Genomic DNA, 20,653 nt, shown 5'->3' with positions numbered 1-20,653 from the left:
GAAATATGATTGTGCCATGTCTTTGCTTTTGTGCCAACCATTTCTTGAGGCCATCACAAATTGTATAGTTATCCTATTTTTTGGTGCAAGTAGTTTGCATTTATATACCCATATACCATTTTAAAACACCCATTCCAGTATATGATTAGGCTCTGGTCTTTGCTAAGCGTTCAAGGTCCCCCAATAAGCTTGCCGTCCATTGTTGGTCTTTGTAAGAAAGTTGTCTATTGGTACCTTGCAATCCATTTCTTCCCCTAGCCTTCCATGATTTGTCTTCCCCCTCCACAAATCTTGCTCACTCCAAGTACCTTTGTTCCATTGATCCTCACATCATTAATTGTTGCTCTTCTACTTCTCACTCCTTAGCTCTTCATATAGTTTTTTTAAACTCAAAATAATTATAATATTTAATTACGATTAAAATAAATAAAATTACAAGTGATTTAAAAAACTAGATATCACAATTATGTGCCATTCCTTATATGATTTTAAAATCGTATTTTCAACATTACGTACAGTATGTTATAACATGATATTTAGTGACAATATAAACTTAAAATGTAACATCATTTTCAAAAAAAATATAAACTTGAATTTGAGATGAACTGCTATAAAATTTCAGGGATTTGAATTTGACGATAGGTTTTCTTCCCTGATATCCGAGCAGTGCGCAAAAAATCGCGCGCAGAGAAAGTGGGTCACTTTCTTTCATTTTCACTTTATCGCTTCTTTCTGTTCCAGGGACCCTCACTAATCCAGACCCTTTTTATAATTATTCTCAGATGGAGTCTTAGATTTAATTGTTTATAGCTTGGGCATGACCGGCCGAGGGGTTTCAGACAGCAAAATGGCGCGGAAAGTTTAGGAACAAACACACACGATCACAATTAAGTACGCACATTCGAGGTTTGGTTTTTTGTAATTTGGCGGGAATAGGGACTGGAGCTTTATCTTGTGAGAGGCGGGAGAGAAGTAGGAGCAGCAGGGCCTACAAAGGAAGCTACCGCCTTGTCTTCACCTCTTCAAAATCCCCAGGGTTTAGACCTACTATCGTATCTTGGCATTCCACAGCATCCGCAGACTCTGATTCTTGAACCGTTCCAGCATATATCAGTAGGTGAGTTTTTACACGTGTGTGTTTTGTAGTTGGTGATTATCAACACTAAGAAAATTAAGCTTGTTACATCAGGATTTGAACTTGGGAAGTTTTTGAATTCTACTCTTTACATTTCTTGAATCTCTCATTCCCTTTGCCTTGAGTAGGAACGATTTCTATTTTGTATGGCGTGTTTAGAAGTTTCACCTTTTATAACGATTTTGACCAGAGGCAATCTCTAGTATATTGTAATTGTTAAGATTAGGCGCCAAGCATTCTGATCATCATATGAATTTCTTGGGACGGACTTATCGGGGGCCTTGCTGCTTTGCTCATGTCAACTGATACTATTTGTAACAATCTGATCTAGCTGTCATACAGTTTTTTACCTCGTGCTTTCTTTTCAGTCAAGTTATGGGAAGAGATTTGTAGGCCTGTCTACCAGTATGGCGTTTTTCAGTTTTTTCCACTTTTTTTAGTGTTTATCGTCGCCACTGTAAGCTTCTCGTGGAATTACCTTTCATTTGAGTTATTCTCGTTGATGCTAGTTGTCCTTTCAGTGAGTATATATATTGACATCAATCTCTTTCTCGAAATCTTTATCCAGCGTTTATTTCACATTTTTGGTTGGAAGGATTCCGTGGTTTAACAAACAGTTTTGATTGATCCAAATTTCTCTTCTTTATCCTGATCATACCGATTTTCTTTTTCACTATTACTGACAAAGTACTTGTGCGATTTTGGTTACAATCAGGACTTCAAGCTCTCAAAGAATCAGTTGCTTGATTCTTTTTTGTTGTGGGATTAAAATAAGGGAATGAATGAAGGAATTTTAATGATGTTCATGAGATCAACAGTGTAAGGGACCCAACATCAAATCTTAGGCCATTTTCATATTCTTTTAAATATCTGCTCTCTGGTTATGAATCTTTATAAAGAAATCAGCAGTTTTGTGAAGCCTTTCCTCTTCAAAAAGCTGGTTTAGACAGCTGTCCTTCAAGCTGTTCTCATATTGTACATGGACATCTTTCTAGGAAGCAGACTAAAAAATGAAGTGCCATTCAATTTCAACAACTCCTTTATTGCAGAAAATACATGTTCTTTCTTCCCAAGTCTCTTTGGGAGCCAATCATCTACCCGTTTCACACCTTAGATGAGGAGACCCAGTTTTCAGTTGTGCCGCTAACAATCTAGCTTTACCCTTAATTGCCACTCGTAAGTAGTCTTTCTTGTTATGATCCCAAGTGAGGTTGAACTCTTTCACCTAATGAGCTCTTTTTACCCCTTTTGCTTTGACCAAATAGCAGTCCTGATTTTTTCTAAAACAAGTCTTTATCTCTCAATTAGCTTTCGGACACTTTTACAAGTCAATGTCCCATTTACTCAACCATTTCTTGTTTTGTTTCATTTATATCTTCTTTCTATGTACTAGCCTCTTCCCAAAAACCAGCTTGCACCACTGATGTTTAACCATACTTTCCACTTTATTCAGATAGCTTAAAAAACAGATAACCTCTGAAGCTATCATCGGAAACATACCTTCTTTAGTCGAGTATCTCATAGGGAACTGTCAATTTGAATTCAAGGCTACTAGTTTTATAAGATGTTTTTGTATTCTGTCAATTTGGTTCCACTTGTGGTTTCAAAGACTGCTCCTCCAAACCTTGCAACCACAGAGGGCAACAGGTGTAACTGACAACCAATCCCATAGCTCTGCTTGTCTACACCTGTTTTGCAGCATGTAAGAAGCTCTCTAACCCCCTTCTATCTGTTTAGTTCTACAGGTCTCCCAGCTCAGCTTAGGTGAATAACTGATCTTCTTTTATATTTTAGTCTTTATTTGGAAACGCAAATATTCTTGTAAGCACCGTTATGCTGCTATAAAATCTCCTTTTATCCTCTTCCTTCTTTTGGCATATATTATATGGTGGTTCCCGCAATGCTCTTATTTTGGTGGATCCATATTTTGTATATGTGCAGCCAACCATAATTAGTAGGATTACTGAAGTCCTCATCAAGCACTGCAAGTACATTCATTCCATACTCATTTTTGGCTTTATTATTTTATTCTTCTTCACAAATTTAGTTGACATATTTAGATTGTTATCAAGAAATTCAAATTATTAGATTTGCACCTTGAATGCATGGGCTTTCATGCTTCTTGAATTGATTCAGTGCAGCACATAGTTTGTCAGAGTACCTTTTTTACGCTATGCACATTGACTATCTTCCAGTGTAACCTGGGTGCGCGCACCCGGGTCAAAACCCCGGCACACCCGGTGCGCGTAAGCACCCGGGTCAAAACCTCGGCGCACCCGGTGCGCGTAAGCACCCGGTGCGGGTGCGTCACGCACCCGAGTACCCCCGTCGGGAGTTTTTCTGCTGCCGCACCCCCGCCGCACCCGTCAAGCACCCGGGGGGGACGCAGTGCTTGGGTGCTTCCTGGGTGCTTCCGTGCGCGGGTGCTTCCTGGGTGCTCGCGAGGTGCTTCCTGGGTGCTTCTCGAGTGCTTGCAGGGTGCTTCCTGGGTGCTTCCCGAGTGCTTGCAGGGTGCTTCATGGGTACTCACTTTGATATGGCTATAATACATTATTATTATTTCATTGTTTCATGCTATTCGGCTCATTGTCATCATGAGCATCTTTATGATAATATGATATTCATAGAATCATATTTGAAGAATGAATTTTGAATCTTGCATCTTGAACTAAGTTGATTTGTTAAATGGTCATTAGTAATGGTTATGAAGTTTCAAGTTTCAAGTTTGAACTTATGGTTTGTGAATCAAATTTCAATTTTCTCTTTTCATTGTATTCAACTATATTTGGTATGTTAATGTTATATAATATATTGAAGTATCATTTCATAATTAGCATTTTCAGTCATATATATTATATATATACTATGCAACCCCCTCCCTCCACTCCCCCTCCTCCCCTACCCCCCCACCCCCCCTCTGCTCCCCCACTGCCGCACCCCCGCCGTCCCCCCGCTGTCCCCAAATTGAGGCTTTTTTTTTCCCGCACCCGAAACTCGTCCCGATGTCGCCCCGCACCGCCGCACCCCCGCGCCGGGGTAACACTGCTATCTTCCTGCTTAACCTGTCATCAATTTGTATCCGTTATATTGTTTATGTATGCTTCTTTTTATTGAATGAATCCGTTTAATAAATTTCATTTTTTTGTCATATATGTCAGAGTTTTTAAGCACAACTGTAATGTTTTGCCAAGAATAAAGGAAGATTTTTGTATTGGCTAGCTACTTCAGTTGTCTTTTGTAAGCTCATATATTTGTATAACCTTTGCTGTTTGTGCGTTCCATTATGAATCATGAACAATACAATCACTGCTAAACTCCCTTCTTACTAGTGTTCCCCCGGTCTCTCCTGTTTTTTGGGGAATTATCCCAGATGTTTGGATGATGTTGATTCCACTTGTATGTTTTTCTTGTAAGTTTTAATAGATCTCAGTTGGTGTAGACTTATCAAAGTGTTTCACTCTGTATTCTATGTTATAGCAGACTGGTGTCTTCTTTATACAATGTCAGACTTAAATATTCTTGCTGTGATAATATCTATTCTTATCTGAAATCAGTATGCCATGTTATTCATATGATGTTCAGATATAAAATAGAAGTTAATACATATACATATTGGAAGCATCACCAAGTAGGGACATGACCCTACATGGTCATGCTTCAATATGCATATGGATTGGTGTTGGTTCATATTGATTAGTTAGTTGAAAGTCAATATAACATAAATCCCAATATGGAAGACCCGACTACAATTTAAGCATAGCAATGAACATGGGATATCATCCGATAACCCAAGCGGTGTGACAGGTATGTAACCCATTCATAGAGAACCATATATCATTGCCTATTGTAACCTTGATACAAGGTTAATCTGCTTTGGACAGTTCTCTGAAGTGTCCGATATATAATCAGATCAAATGATAATGATAATGTAATATCAATGATGAAACAGCAATAGATAACATACAGTAATTATTATATATATATCGATTACTAACTACTGAGCATATGTTTCAATACTTTAAATGCTAACATCTTTAACATTTCTCACTTTCGTATGGTATTTCAGAAATTCCTTGACATTATGAGATTGTTCCCTCTTATAGAGGTTTAAGACTTTAAGTAACAAGTGGGCATCCTGACGTCGCTTGAACATTATCTGAACAACATCAATATCTGTGATATTAGACAATGAGCATTCAATATTGATCACTGAAAATTAAATTTGAAAATTGAGTGGATTGCTGAAATGCAAAATTGTATTCACTCCCCTCAAAATCTGTGAAAATAATTGTCATCCTAAAAATGTGTTTTTACTAGTGTTCCCCTCGCCTCTCCTGTTTTTTGGGGAGCTATCCTATATGTTTGGATGAAGTTAATTCCACTTGTACGTTTTTCTCACTTCCGTATGGTATTTCAGAAATTCCTTGACATTATGAGATTGTTTCCTCTGTTAGAGGGTTAAGACTTTCAGTAACAAGTGGGCATCCCAATGTTACTTGAACATTATCTGAACAACATCAATATCTGTGATATTAGACAACGAGCATTTGATATTGATCACTGAAATTTAAATTTGAAAATTGATTGGATTGCTGAAACGGAAAATTGTATTCACTGCCCTCAAAATCTGTGAAAATAATTTGTCATTCTAAAAATGTGTTTCCCTGTCTTGGAAAAGCTTTATGTCATTTGCCTATTTTTTGTATCTTTTTCCAGAATTGTTAATTTAGTTGGAATCATTTGAATCTTAGTTATGCCTAAGGTATTTATAAGTCATTGCTGACATTTAAAACTTGACTTAGGAGTAATTTGAAACTGAATTGACCATGGCGAGGTTTTGACAAGGTGTATTCTGATTTTAATATTTGTTCTGAACAACAGATCTCCTTTGTACTGATTTCTCGTGTCTAGAAGACATTTTTTCATTGTGTTCGATTATTTTTGTTGTGGCATACAATTATTCCAATCCCCTCTAATTTGAATACAATACAAATAACTCTGATTGTAGCATTTCTTTATAGGCGAACTGAGAAAATTTTCTACACATGCATTGATCTTAGTAACATTAATTTAGGAGCTTACATTACAATTTGACTTGTTTGTTCTACTACAGAAGAGCTGTGATCATGGAACCATTAGATGCAAAGATTTCAATCCTCTTGGGTCCAGATGCAGCTCCATTTGAGACTCTAATTGAACATTTGATGAGTGCTGGAAATGAATCTCGTGGTCAAGCTGAGGAACTTTTCAATGCTTGCAAGCAGAAGCACCCTGAAACACTGATGCTAAAGTTAGTCCATATACTTCAATATAGTTGCCAACCTGGTTTAAGATCCATGGCTGCTGTGCTGTTCCGTAAACAAATTGGTTTGTGGTCAAAGCTTGATGAACACTCTCGTTGTGTAGTGAAGGAGCAAATGTTAATCTGTTTGCAGAGGGAGGAAAATAAAAGTGTCTTGAGGAAAGTATGTGATACTGTAGCTGAGCTAGCAACAAGCATTTCAGAAGAAGATGAATGGCCTGAACTGCTTTCCTTCCTCTTTCAATGTGTAAATTCTGAAGTTCTGCACCTAAAAGAGATTGCACTCCTTGTGCTTGGACAGCTTGCACAGTATATGAGCTCCCAGCTTCATCCTCATCTCTCAGTACTCCATGGTATTTTTCAACAAACTCTCTCACCAAGCATGACTGGTGATGTGCGACTGGCAGCACTTCGTGCAATTGCTAGTTTTGTACAATCACTAGAATATTCGCAAGACAGAGAATTATTCCAGGATTTGTTGCCAGGAATGATGCAGACGGTGACTAGAGCTCTTGAGCTTCAAGAGGAGGCTATTGCACAAGAGGCACTTGAAATGCTTATCGAAGTGGCGGGAACAGCACCACAGTTTCTTCGGAAGCAGCTACCAGAGGTTGTAAGCAGCATGCTTCAGATAGCTGAGGCAGAGAGTCTTGAAGATGGGATGCGCCATTTGGCGCTGGAGTTTTTAATTACTCTTTCTGAGGCCAGAGAGCGTGCTCCTGGAATGATGAGAAAATTGCCCCAGTTTATTGCAAAACTGTTTGCCATATTGGTTAAGTTATTGCTCGATATAGAAGATGATGCTGCTTGGCATACAGCTGAAATTGATAATGAAGATGCTGGGTGGACTAGTAATTATGAGGTAGGATTGGAATGCTTGGACCGCCTTGCAAATTCACTTGGTGGTAGTACTATTGTGCCTGTAGCTTCAGAGTTATTACCTTCTTACATATCTGACAATGAATGGAGGAAACGACACGCTGCACTTATTACTCTTGCACAGATTGCTGAAGGTTGTGATAAGGTCAGATTGCTTATAATGAATTTTATCAATGAAAATTCATAGCAGTTTATATTCAAGTCCATCTCTAAAATGAGTTTTTGGTTTTGCTTGGATACAGGTTATGAATAAAAACCTCGAGCCTATAGTAAACATGATATTGAATTCCTTCAGAGATCCTCATCCTCGTGTCCGATGGGCATCCATCAATGCTCTAGGGCAGCTTGCTACAGACTTGAATCCTGACTTGCAAGAGCAGTTTCACCAACAAGTAATTCATGTCCTTGTAAATGCTATGGGTGATATTCAAAACCCTCGTGTTCAGGTGAGTTTTTAACCCTTTTTCAATGGGATTTCTTATTTGGTGTTTTTTTACTTTAAATCAATGTTGATTTTGTGCCTGATTTGATGGATATATCTTCTTGTCAATGCTTCATTTTTCTGAATCAACACCAAATTTTCAGGCACACGCAGCAGCAGCAGTTTTGAATTTCTGTGAAGGTTGTACACCTGAGATTTTAACACCATATCTTGATGGTATCGTGGCCAATTTGCTTGTCCTTCTTCAGGTGCATGATGTGGGATCAGTCATAAATAATAAAGTTAGATCCCTGAAAACTGTGAATTGTTGAAATTAATTATCTTTATAATTGCAGAATGGAAAACATATGGTACAGGAAGGGGCTTTGACTGCTTTGGCATCAGTTGCAGATTGTGCACAGGTGACTTTTCAGTTTTTTAAGTTTGTTGGGGAACTACATTGGGATGCTGTGTTTCTATTATCTCACTGATCATGGTATTTGGATTACGTACAGTCTAGTTTCCAGGCGTACTATGATGCTGTGATGCCATATTTAAAAGCCATCCTGCTTAATGCTACTGACAAGTCAAACCGAATGCTGCGTGCCAAGTCAATGGAATGTATAAGCCTTGTTGGCATGGCAGTTGGTAAAGAGAAGTTTGGTCAGGATGCTAAGCAGGTAACCTATGAACCTCTACATCCTTTTGTTCAGCTTTTAATATTTATAAATCATATGTATATGCCTCACACAAGATGAGACTTAGCGGTGACACTTTGTGAGATTTCTTGGTGTAAATGGTGGACGTTGGACAGTAAAGTTATTCATGAAATATATTGTTATTCGCTCTATCATCTGAAATATGATGAAATAGTCATGTTGTGCAATCCTTGCACTTCTGTATGAAAACTGAGCTTATGAGGACTGTTGCTATTTATTCTGTAGTCAAGCTGGTATCATGCATGATTGCGATTATGCTGATTGTAACTTGGTCCACTAAAATGTAATGGATTGAAGATGCCTAAAAAGTCTCACAGTCAATATCATGACTAATAGTATTTTTTTTGCAATACTAGGTTATGGATGTGCTAATGAATCTCCAGAGGGCACCTATGGAGGATGATGACCCGACAATTAGTTACATGCTTCAGGTGAATGTACTTAAGTTTAACAAAAAATGCCCAATTGGTCTGGTGTATTTTGCTCTAAAATTTTAATTTGGTTGTTTTATGAGACTGAAATCAGTGGTGTTTTGCAACATTTATCAGGCGTGGGCTCGCCTTTGTAAGTGTCTTGGTCAGGAATTCTTACCATACATGAGCATTGTTATGCCTCCTCTTCTTAGTTCAGCACAAATCAAACCAGATGTCATCATTACTGATGCTAATGATCCTACAGATGGAATTGATTCTGATGATGACAGGTATATACAATAGGGTCCTTCTTCCATTAACATCTTTTGGAATTTCCATTATTAAAATTGATATCCTTTTTTGTTGTATTTAATTAGTTATTCAATTGGCAATAGGCCTTTGGGCAAGTTTTGCCATTTTGCAGTGATTTGTTCATCCCACGTTTTTTCTAGGTTGACATGGCTTTTTCCCCTGTAAAAAGAATTTTGTAGCTGCTTACGACCAGAATAAAAAGAGTGTGTGAAGCCTTCTTTTCTATATATATATATATATATTTGAATTAGTTTCAATTGGCAGTAGGCCTTTGGGCAAGTTTTGCCATTTTGTAGTGATTTGTTCATCCCACATTTTATCTAGGTTGACATGGCCTTTTTCCCTTGTAAAAAGAATTTTGTAGCTGCTTACGACCAGAATAAAAAGAATATGTGAAGCCTGCTTTTGTATACACACACACACACACACACACACACACATGTTAGTTTCAATTGGCAGTAGGCCTTTGGGCAAGTTTTGCCATTTTGTAGTGATTTGTTCATCCCACATTTTATCTAGGTTGACATGGCCTTTTTCCCTTGTAAAAAGAATTTTGTAGCTGCTTACGACCAGAATAAAAAGAATATGTGAAGCCTGCTTTTGTAGATTATATATATATATATAGTTCACTTCCCAAGTTTTATCTAGATTGTCAGGGCACTCACCCATTAGTAAATGTGGTTTACTCATGGAAGGTGTCTGCATCATATTTACAAGCTTATATATGAGTTAAAGGCGTGTCTCACCATCAAACCAATAATTTAGTAGTAGTACTAGAAACTATCATACATCATGCTTGTTTTTGTTGCATGAAGTTTTTTGCAGAGAACTTAAAAAGATTCACATAAAACTGAAATTAGAGAACTCACAAGTAGTGTTTCCCTCAAAAACAAGCTCAATGCTCATCATAGTGTCATATGCTAATAAACTACAAATATTTGTTAGTATTTTGCAAATTTTCTTATCTGACTAAAGTTTTTAGTGGTTTTGTGGGTGTCCTCAAACTTGATTGTAATGATTCTTGATGAGGAATAATACCATCCTTGTGCAAATCATTTGCATCCAATGAAGCCTTGTCGATGCCTCCCCCTTTGTCTCCTTATGTGTTGCTATCTTTGGTGCCCATTCTATTGCTTTCCTCTCAAAATCAGGCATCTTGCAGGAAAATGTGGACTCAACATCATTGGTGATCCAATCTGAATATGAATCAATGCCATCTAAGTCAATCACTTCATGTCTCCAATCCCTCCACCCTATTGGTATACAGACAAAGGTTACAAATTTTTTAATTCATAAACAAGGTTGTTCAGGCAGTTTTTGTGTCAACTTGGTGCACTGGCCTCAATCATGCTCACTGCTAGAAGTGTTGCAAGTATTGTGGTGCCTAAACATGAAGGAGAAAACAAAAAAGATAAGTTTCTGTGTCTTTTGCTGTTGATTATCATCATTTGTGGGTACCTCAGTTTTTGGCTCAGACTTGCTGACGTTAGCAAGTTTTCTAGCAAGTTGCTTGCCAAAAATTAACTGGATCTATTTGCCCTTGTAGGTGCTTGTGATTGGGGTAGCAACTCATCGCATTTTTTTACCATGGCAACACAAAGGGGTTGTGCCGCCACTTGTTGAAATTCTTTTGATTTGAGCAATATTTTATGGTTCTCACAACTATAGTTGTATGCATTGGGGGCTTGCATAGTGCAGCAACTTTTAGACAAATTGATTTTTTGTGGGAAGTTTCACTGGGTGGGGTATATTCATCTTAAATCATCATGACAATGATTATTTTGCATAAGTAGTAATTGCATTGCCAACCTTTCCCTCATAAATTGCAAATATTCACAAGGTAAGGGGATCCAAAAGGCATGCTAAGACCTCAAAAGTTGAATAAACATTTGTTAGCGGGGAGAGGAATGGTGGATAGAATTCATTGCTTTGGGATTTTCACCAATGTTCCGTGGAATCTTGGAATGAGAGGATGGGTTTTAGGGGCAGCAATTTGCCTTGCGAAATTCAGGGTAGGGACAACATGCAGATGGTAGCTAAAATTATATATAATATTTTGAAATTTTAATTCTAGAAAATAGGAAAAGAAACTACAATTTTTAAAACAATTGAATATATATTGAAATAAAGTTTACATTAATAATTTGTAAATATATTAATAATTAATAATGAATTTATGTAGATGCCAATATATAATTAATTAATGTATAAATATATTTATTAAATGAAATTAATATCATGAATATAAAAAAAGGTGAAAAGAAAGGTCTTTAGACTTTTATAGTTCACAATACCAGCGATTTGTTTCTAGGTTTACATATGGTGTTAGTAATATGGGACTACCTTGTACTCCTTGCTGAAGACACCTAAGTGTGCTACGAATGAGGTGTACATATCCTACCCCTTGTGGGAATTGAACTTTTGACCTCTCTTTCAAGAGCACAAGGTTTCCACCAGTAGGCCAACTTAGGTGTACAATAGCCAGTTGAAGTTAAATGTTAAAATAAATAAATCAATTGATATAATATATTTAATAGTTAATTTATTTATATGTTGAATATAGCTAATACATATTTTAGTATATGGGACTTGAACTTTTGACCTCTCTTTCAAGAGCACAAGTTCTCCACCTGTAGGCCAACTTAGGTTTACAATAGCGAGTTGAAGTTATAGGTTAAAATAAATAAATCAATTGATATAACATATTTAATAGTTAATTTATATATATGTTAAATATAGTTAATACATATTTTAGTATATTATTTATGTTTATAACTAATTAGTATGTAATTACTAAATATGTATTTATTAAATGAAATAGTGAAAAACAAATATATTTTCAAACTTGAAGTGATTGAATCTAATATCTGGTTGAAATTAAGGGTTTAAATCAACAAATGAATAAATTTTCACTTTTAATATTTTGAATATGTTTTTAATATTTTTGAGTGTATGGCTTACATGGAAGCATCTTTGTAATATGCAACACGGGCTTTGGAGGTGAGGGCTTTGCAGTTGAAGAGGTGGAATATCATCATTTGTCTTCTCAATTTTGAATTTTCATTTGCTTCCCTGGAAAAGGAAACAATGTTTTGAAAATTTGCAAGCATTGATGAAAAGACAATTTATGGTACACAATTGCAATTTCAATAAATCTGTTTTTGTTTGCAATGGTACATGGAACATCACTGAAGAGGGGAATGTCTGCAATAACATCTGGGGACAGTTCTAGCAGGTGGGTGCAGGACAATAGAGGGACTTTTCTCATCTCATTGTCTTTGGTATGCCCCCACTTTGCGTTTGGTAGTTTTTCCTGCTGGAATGTAATCCAAGGAACTCTTATTTTCACCCCAGATTTTCTCTCTTGCAAAGTTTAGGGCGAGGAGTTTCTTTTGAGTTACTTCTTGCAACTTTTATGAATGCGAGATTATCACCATGTGACATTTGTTAGTTGTAATTGATGTGGGTTTCTATAGTGTAGTATTATTCAAATGCTGTATCTTAGTGTGATTTAGTGCTAGAGTATTTTGGATTTCCATTCTCAGATGATTACTGTGATGATTATCCATGAGTAGTAATTATCTTAGTAAATATTCACTCATGAATATTGCTAATATACATTATAGAAGGGACTCATAGAGTGTGCAAGCTCTTCTAAGCATTTGTTAGTAGGAGAAAGAATGTTGAATATATGCCATCACTTGAGATTTTTGCCGTCTAGTCTCTTTTCCCTTGGCAAAGCTTTTGGGCAAGGGTGTCTTCTGAGTGTCATTATTATTATCAGCTTTTGTTAGTAGTCATGTATTATCCGAGTCAGTAGGCCACAAATGAGGGACCTCATCTAAAATGGAACTCAGTTCAATCCAGCGACCACACAGGCTGATCAGGAGTACAGAGTGCATGAGCTCACTTGCCTCATGAAGGTTTCAATCCTAGTGGTTGTGATAACAGTGCCTTGTCTTAACCATAGAACCATGTCTTTAACAACAGTTATAAGCCTTTTGCTCCTACATGTCACTAATATGCTTAAGACAAGGAGACCGCCAAAACAAACAATCACCTCTTATATTTGTTACTGGGGGAGGAATGGTGAAAATTTTCCATGTTTTGGCCTTTTTACCCTGTAGCTGTATTTGTTGTGTTCTATTTCACTTCATGTAGAGATTTCATATTTTAGTCATCACTATGTTGACTTTTCCATGAGACGGTCATTATCTTAATGACCTTTTGGCTTTTACATATATTGCTAACGTTAATAAGAAAAAGGAATCTACAAAGGGCACACATGCCTAAGCATTTGGTAGCAGCTGCAGGCATGTTAATATATTCTAGCATGTGTGCCTTAGAAGTTTTCCTTGTCTCACAATTATAATTATCATCAATGTGGGATAATCACAAAACTCAGTTTTTGCTACTTGTATGTTATTGAGGAAATTTCGTATATTTGGCATTTGTTGGTTTCCCAATACATGGAGTATTACCATACTTCAATTATCACAACAATGACTATTTCGTGAGAGTATTTATTACCATAATGATCTTATGCATATTATATTGCTAATGCTCAAAAGAGAAGGGGATCTACATCGTATGCAAACAAATCTAAGTGCTTGTTATAGGCAGGAGAATGTGGAATGCAAACATATGCAAACACATCTAAGTGCTTGTTATTACGCAGGAGAATGTGGAATGTAAACACCTGCAAGCAAGTTTGGATCTTACAAGTCTTCTTTGTCTTGATACAATATCAGAACTTCAGTTGTAGTCGTAGACATAATCTTTGTGGAACATATAATCTTAAAATAAAAAAGCTGGATTAGTTTTGGCTGCTAGCATTTGCATATTCACCTTTTTTAAAATACTAAGATGGACAACCAGCCACACATCTGAAGTCAGTGGAACCTTAAAAGAATATTTTGGCAGTCAGAATCAATGTTAGATGTTTCCAAGAAAACAAGCTGTAGTGCACCCATACTTTCCTATAAAAGATTCTGACATGCATGCTTTTTTCCTGAAGCTTTGCATTTTGACATTTTTTTGGCTGACTTGATAGAAAAACTATTTTCTAAAATGCTATACATTTGCTGAGAGGAAGATGGAACATGTCCATCATAGAGTTTGAGTTTGGCAGAACTAATCTTCATTGCAATATGTATAGAAGCTTCTTGGTTTACTTGGTGCCTTTTGTTTAAAAATTCACAGGGATTTTCATGATCCAGATGCCAAAGCTTTTAACTTTAATAAGTAAGAAGATGCTTGATTAGATGTCATTTTCTATGATAAAATATGTTAGGCCGTTTCAAAACCATTTACCACCACATCTCTCACATATTATATTAATGTCGATCCGGTGTACTAAAAGATATGTCTGTTCTAGTTTGGAAGTTTTTTTTTGTGTAATTAGTTCAATCTTGTTTAATTTATGGATGTTACGTATCACAACCTGGCATTTAAGAAATAATTGGCTTCAAAAGTGTCAATTTTATTTTTAACAAATTGGCAACGAATACTGGGTGTCATATTGGATGGCAGATTGATTATGGACTTCTGCAGACATGGAAGACAAAGTAGATTCATGTCATTTTATTTTAATGTTCTGAAGCTTTGTTCTTTTTCTTTGCTGATTTCTGATTTTTATTGCCTTCAGCATGGAGACCATCACTATTGGGGACAAAAGAATAGGCATCCGAACAAGTGTATTAGAAGAAAAGGCTACAGCATGTAACATGCTTTGCTGTTATGCTGATGAACTGAAGGAAGGCTTTTATCCATGGGTTGATCAGGTAGCTAGTTTTAACAATCTGATTTTATGCTAGATGACAGTGTTGTTTTGTTAACCCTTGTAATTGGATTGTGATTGCAGGTCGTACAGATTCTTGTTCCACTACTGAAGTTCTATTTCCACGAGGAAGTTCGCAAGGCTTCTATTTCAGGTATTTTTAGAATTTTTTTTTGACTGAGTGCTTCTAAGATTGATGTCAACATTTACCAACTAAATATGTTTTGCAGCTATGCCAGAACTGCTCCGAGCTGGAAAATTGGCTGTGAATAAAGGACAGGCACAGGGTCGTGATGAGTCTTATGTTAAGCAACTTTCAGATTACATTATTCTGTCGCTCGTTGAAGCATTAAATAAGGTCTAAAAAGTCCTTAGTCTTATTTACTGTTTCTATTTTATCTGTAATTTGTGGTCAACAGCTTGACACCATTATTACATACAGTTGTGATGGTTCAAATGTACAGTTTCATGCTTCATTTTGTCAGATTTAATGGAATACTATGGTGTGCAGGAACCAGAGACAGAGATCATTGTGGATATGTTATGCTCACTAAATGAATGCATTCAGGTGATTGCCCTAAGTCTTTTACACTAAAGGCATAGCTAGCATGTGTATGGTTCCAGTGTGCCATTTCCCTTAACTTTGTGCAAGGTTTGCAGACGATTTGCTATTTTTGACTGGGCCAATCGAGGGTTCTAGCTTTAGGATAAGTGGGTGTCACTTGACTTGGACTTTTTTTTCAGGCTACCGTTCTCCCTCTTCTGTGATTTTATGATGTGCAGTATAGGGATTTCTAGATGACTGAATTAAGCAGGAAAACAGAGCATTTTATATTTAGTTTATAACAACATTGTTACTTTTAAAAAATAATTATTTTTGTAGTGTTTCTCTTTTAGCAACCAGTAGACAATTTATACTTCAAAATTAGTAGATTTTACATACGGCTTGAGGCTATGCTGATTACATCTAATCATAGATTTCTTTTTTCATTTTTATTTGTTGAGATGCAGATAACAGGCTTGCTTCTTGAGCCAGAATGGATTAAAAAAATGGTTGATCAGTTCAAGCAAGTCATCACAGCCAGCACAAGCAGAAAAGGTGAGCGCACCGTACGGTCAAAATCTGAGGATTTTGATGCAGAGGAGAGGGATCTGTTGCAAGAAGAAAATTCAGAGGAGGAAGAGGTTTTCGATCAAGTAATGGACCATATATTCTAGGGCCAGCTATCATAGTTTGACACTATTTTCCTCTAGTAATGGTAGTGTTCAATTTTTGTTAGGAATTGAAGTTCTCTGATGAATGTGAAGTTTTTGCTGCATAGAATATTTAAAAGTTATCCAGTCTATTGCATCAGCTGACCTACGGTGGTTATTCAGATTGGGGAATGCCTTGGAACACTCTTAAAACTGTTCAAGTCACTGATTTTACCCTATTTTGATGAGCTTGTTTCTTTCATCACTCCAATGCTGGTATGTTTGAAACATTCATGGTGATACAATTTGGCTCAGTTTTTGTACAAAGTACTAGGGCGGCAACTTTTAAGGAATAGTACAATTGCTATTCTGGAGTGCATAATTTGATAACTACAAAAGCTGAATCACCAAATTTTTTCTTCCATATTCAGCCTGTGCATCTTGTGCAGGGAAAGGATCGGACACCAGAAGAGAGACGAGTAGCAATCTGCATTTTTGATAATGTTGCAGCAGAGTGTGGTGTACCTGCTACAAAGTATTTTGCTAATTTCTTATGTCTTGCAGTGTTTTTTTGGCCTGTTTTCTAGCATGAACCTTAAGTCTTAATTGCTGTTCTGACAGGTATTATGATACATTTTTACCATTCCTTTTAGAAGCTTGCTCAGATGAAGATGCTGATGTGCGGCAGGTGAAATATGTTATTCAACTTCTTTATTTGGATATCTGGGTGGAATCTATTTTTCCTGTTCCAATGTGCTTTTGAACAAATGTACCTTACAGGCGGCAGTATATGGAATTGGAGTTTGTGCTGAACATGGAGGTGCAAAAATGAAACCATTGGTTGAAGGTAGTGTTAAATAGTATAATATCTGCCTGTGGAGTTTTAGCCTTATCTAGCCTGAATATTTAATGATTTTGTTATGTGTGGTCCTTGCAGTATCTTTATCAAAGTTGAATAATGTGATTAGTCATCCATCAGCTTTTCTCCCTGACAATAGAGTAGCTACTGACAATGCAATCTCAGCCCTTGGCAAGATATGTGAATATCAGAGAGACTTTATTGATGGGTCGCAGGTAAATGGAATTTGAAATATTGATGGAAGGTAATAGTTCTGTTATTATAGAGATTGCTGCCTGGATAAAGCTCCTTGAAATTATTCAATTGATTTTTTGTGATGTAGGTTGTTCCAGCCTGGTTGAGTTGTCTTCCTATTAAGAATGACATAATTGAAGCAAAAGTCTTGCATGAGCTTTTTTGCTCCATGGTAGAGAGGTATGCTTAATTAAAATTAAAGTAAATTCTCTGGATTAGCCTGGGGGCTGTGGCTTAGTGGTAAGTCCTTGGGAGTACTGCTGGCTCAGGTTCAAGTCAACCTGATTCCCCAATACGACACCTCTTTTTAAGTATGCCCAGCTTAAAAAATATATTATTCTATAGATTACCGAGAACATAAAAATGATGTTTCTATAAATTATTTTTTCCCCCGTTTTTCTATGATAGCTTAAGCCATGTATTGCAGGTCTGATCCTAGACTACTTGGCCCAGGCAACCAACATTTGCCAAAGATTATTTCCGTGTTTGCTGAGGTTTGCTTTCAGAGCTTATAATTTTTTTTATTCAAAAAGTATTTCAGGTTAGGATTGCATCTTGCATTGTAAGATCTCTTTAAAGATCTCTTTAAAGTCACTCTTGATCCTGTGAAAGTCTGTTAGTCATTGAAAAAGCCTTGGAAGATTGTATATGTGAAGCTAGAGTTAAGATTCTGATATACGAAGAAGCTATCAATCTCATTTCAAAATTGGGAGTATAATATTTAACTTAAGAATATCAAAATCAGTAGAAATTAGTTGACATATATATAGGTTTTCTTATGGGTTTAGTTGCAATTAATGTGAATTCTAAACTTGTTTGATTTTTAGAAACTTAAATGATAGCATACTCATTTTAACTGATTGTTTTTTGAGATGTAAATATTGTTGTGTTTGAAACATGTATCAATACCAAATCCATTTTGTTGCAGATTTTATGTTCTGGTGCAGATCTGGCGTCGGAAGAAACCATTTCTAGAATTATACAGCTTTTAAGACGACTTCAGCAAACCATGCCACCACCTGCTCTCACATCAACATGGTCTGGTTTACAGCCCCAGCAGCAAGCAGTGCTGCATTCTATTTTGTCCTCACAATCTTGATAGATGCTCTTTTGGCTTGACATGGTGCTGTAATTGGTGTGTTGAGTTCTTTGTTGCCTGCCCATTTTTTATTGTGTAACATTAATTCCTGGTCCAATAGTTTCCATTAATTTTGTGATTATATCCAAATAATTTATTGACAAGCAACCTTGCCTCGCCAGTTGATAAAGCTTCAGTCTCGAAAAGGTATATGTTTCAGTCAAATGTATGTATTGTGTAGCCCTGGAGAGCTTTTGGCACTTGGGCTGAGGTTCAGTGTGTTCAATGAAGAGGGTTTCTGATTTTGAATGCCAAGCTCATTGTGTCTGGATGAGTGGCTCTTTTTCAGTTTTTGGTCAGTGTTTAAAGGTTGTAGAATTGATGTTGCTTTGAATACGTGCACTATGAATTCAGCAATGTTACATGGTTAAAAGTGCATCTTAGTGGCTAGGATTCTTATGTGTTCAAATGACATGGTTGTATATGATTTCCACATTCCTCGACAAAAACCAATCTTGGGTTACATGTGATATGGAACCTAATTTTCATTAATTATTGTGAGGGCACTGCAACGTAACAAATCAGCTGCTGAAAATGGAAAGTTAACAGTCATTTGGCTGAAACAAAGAACAGAGGCTTGAATATCCCTACTTGAGGCTTTGTGCCGATCATTTGTCATGTTTTGAGTTTATGAAGAGTGGTGCAGGAACACTTTGGGTAGGGCAAAACCCTAGCACAATTTTGGCTTGTAAATGGTCTAGCCAACCATTTAGTGAATAAGGACTAAGTATAAAGTCCCAAGGTAGGTTTAGGAAGTGTGATTAAGTAGAAGTGAGTTAAACCATGTTTCTAGCTATTAGGTCCTATTAAGCCTAAAAATGCTCTAAAGGGCAAAATATGGCAAAATGCCTAAAATACGGCTAGAAGTGTTTAAGAAGGGTCCTTAGATGTTTTAGGATCATTTCATGGTGGTTGAAACCAAATTGGGGCCTAGAATGCAAAATTGAGAAAAGTTGTCAAAATTGCTCATTGACAACTTTGCAATGACAAATTTTGCAGTTTTCTAGGAAAAGGCAAGATGGGTGTTGGTAACTCGACCCAAGGGTTTGAGTAGTTACAGGGAGTCTATATAAGCATCATCCAACTATTTCTAGGGGTTGGTTGTGTGGATGTACGAACATTTGAAGAGATATTAAGAAGTTGCTGACAGGGAATGAGATTTTGGATTGAAAGTTTGATTTGCTTGCTGTTTCAAATGGAATAGTTGCTTGGTTGTATGTAGGAACTCTGTAGCATTTTGAATTCATTTTAGCAATTTTTGAAAATCATTTAGTTTTGGGCTTCTTGCTGGTTGGTTTAGCAAACAACACAAAAATGACCAAAGTTTGAGTACCCATGGTTGAAAACCTATGGCCTTTGGGAGTCAAGTGATGGTTTGTATATACTATGTAAATAATCATTTTGGAGGTTGTGGGAGTTAGTTGGCCATTTTTGCAAGTGAGCCCTACACAAGCAAATGAAAGCTTAGCAAGGTACAATGATGCTTGCAAGTGAGTTCTAGATGGGACAAAGGATTGGCACGTGCCAATCTTGGTTGGGCAATGGTAGTATGGGGTGTCTAGTGTCCAAGAACTAGAGGAGGGAGTCTGGAGTGAAGATTTACTTGTGTAAGGAGCATAGTTGTTGTCATTGCCCTTGAAACCCTTAAAAGTAGGGTTTTCAGAAAACATATAGTACAAACATCATGGAGACCTAAGACCTAGAAAATCTTTGAGCCTAGGTCAATTGGAAACAAAGTCTAGAAGGCATCAATAGGCCTTGTTAAGGGTTTTTGCAAGATATTGAAGGTTCCTTGTTTTTAGGAGGGGCTCTTAGGGCTACAAGGGCAAGCGGAGCAATATTGGATTGTGGGTGTGTGAGACTTATCAAAATGATGTAGAATGGCTTGGAGTGAGCTAGGAACCTCTTAAGGGAGGTTCAAACTTGATTTTGTTTAGTTCATAGCAATTAGTGGACTTTTGGCTTGATAGGCCAAGAAGTACATAGTTTGGAGTTCTAGGGGTTAGGGAGTGAAACTTGAATTGATTGGTGAGTTTCTTGGAAGAAGGGGATTAGGAGAGAGTCCTCTAGGTTAGGGTTAGAGAAGAGACCCTAAGAAGGCTAAGAAATAGCCTTGGTAGAGCAAAAAGGCTCTAAGTGAAGAAGCTCCCCATCAAAGAGTTTTGGGAGATTGATAAGGCCACTAAAACAATACATCAAATGTAATACTTGAACAATACCATTTCGAAAGAAAAGGTAAACTAAATTAACAAAAAATCTTGATTCACT

At 36.8% G+C, this 20,653-nt stretch overlaps 1 protein-coding gene across 2 annotated transcripts; it reads left to right on the top strand.

Moving 5' to 3' along the window:
• Positions 1-562: 562 nt before the first annotated feature.
• LOC149567513 (uncharacterized) lies at positions 563-18,758 on the top strand. 2 transcript variants are annotated; one of them, XM_089820735.1, is made up of 22 exons: positions 563-693; positions 783-1,117; positions 6,249-7,461; positions 7,559-7,762; positions 7,902-8,006; positions 8,094-8,159; positions 8,253-8,417; positions 8,813-8,887; positions 9,005-9,159; positions 14,829-14,964; positions 15,045-15,114; positions 15,191-15,318; positions 15,472-15,528; positions 15,972-16,157; positions 16,338-16,430; positions 16,604-16,689; positions 16,776-16,842; positions 16,935-17,001; positions 17,092-17,228; positions 17,336-17,427; positions 17,675-17,741; positions 18,176-18,758. In XM_089820735.1, exons 3-22 carry the CDS (start codon positions 6,262-6,264, stop codon positions 18,344-18,346), a joined length of 3,327 nt encoding a protein of 1,108 aa, XP_089676861.1. In that variant the 5' UTR covers positions 563-693; positions 783-1,117; positions 6,249-6,261; the 3' UTR covers positions 18,347-18,758. The 2 variants fall into 2 exon arrangements, with proteins under 2 accessions (XP_089676861.1, XP_089676860.1); XM_089820734.1 differs by having other exon boundaries at positions 611-1,117.
• The last annotated feature ends 1,895 nt before the right edge of the window (positions 18,759-20,653 follow it).

This window comes from Cupressus sempervirens, chromosome 3, assembly GCF_028749045.1.
Source record: "Cupressus sempervirens isolate cs-2001-9-10 chromosome 3, ASM2874904v1, whole genome shotgun sequence".
Lineage (NCBI taxonomy): Eukaryota > Viridiplantae > Streptophyta > Pinopsida > Cupressales > Cupressaceae > Cupressus > Cupressus sempervirens.
Note: the sequence above shows the minus strand (reverse complement) of the source record. Positions and strands in the feature narration are given on the sequence as shown.

Excerpts from the sequence above, each read along its gene's own strand:
- LOC149567513 (XM_089820735.1), top strand. The coding sequence starts at position 6,262 with ATGGAACCATTAGATGCAAAGATTTCAATCCTCTTGGGTCCAGATGCA. Across the intron at positions 7,462-7,558 it reads TTGCTGAAGGTTGTGATAAG|GTTATGAATAAAAACCTCGA; the intron begins GTCAGATTGCTT and ends GCTTGGATACAG. Across the intron at positions 15,529-15,971 it reads CACTAAATGAATGCATTCAG|ATAACAGGCTTGCTTCTTGA; the intron begins GTGATTGCCCTA and ends GTTGAGATGCAG.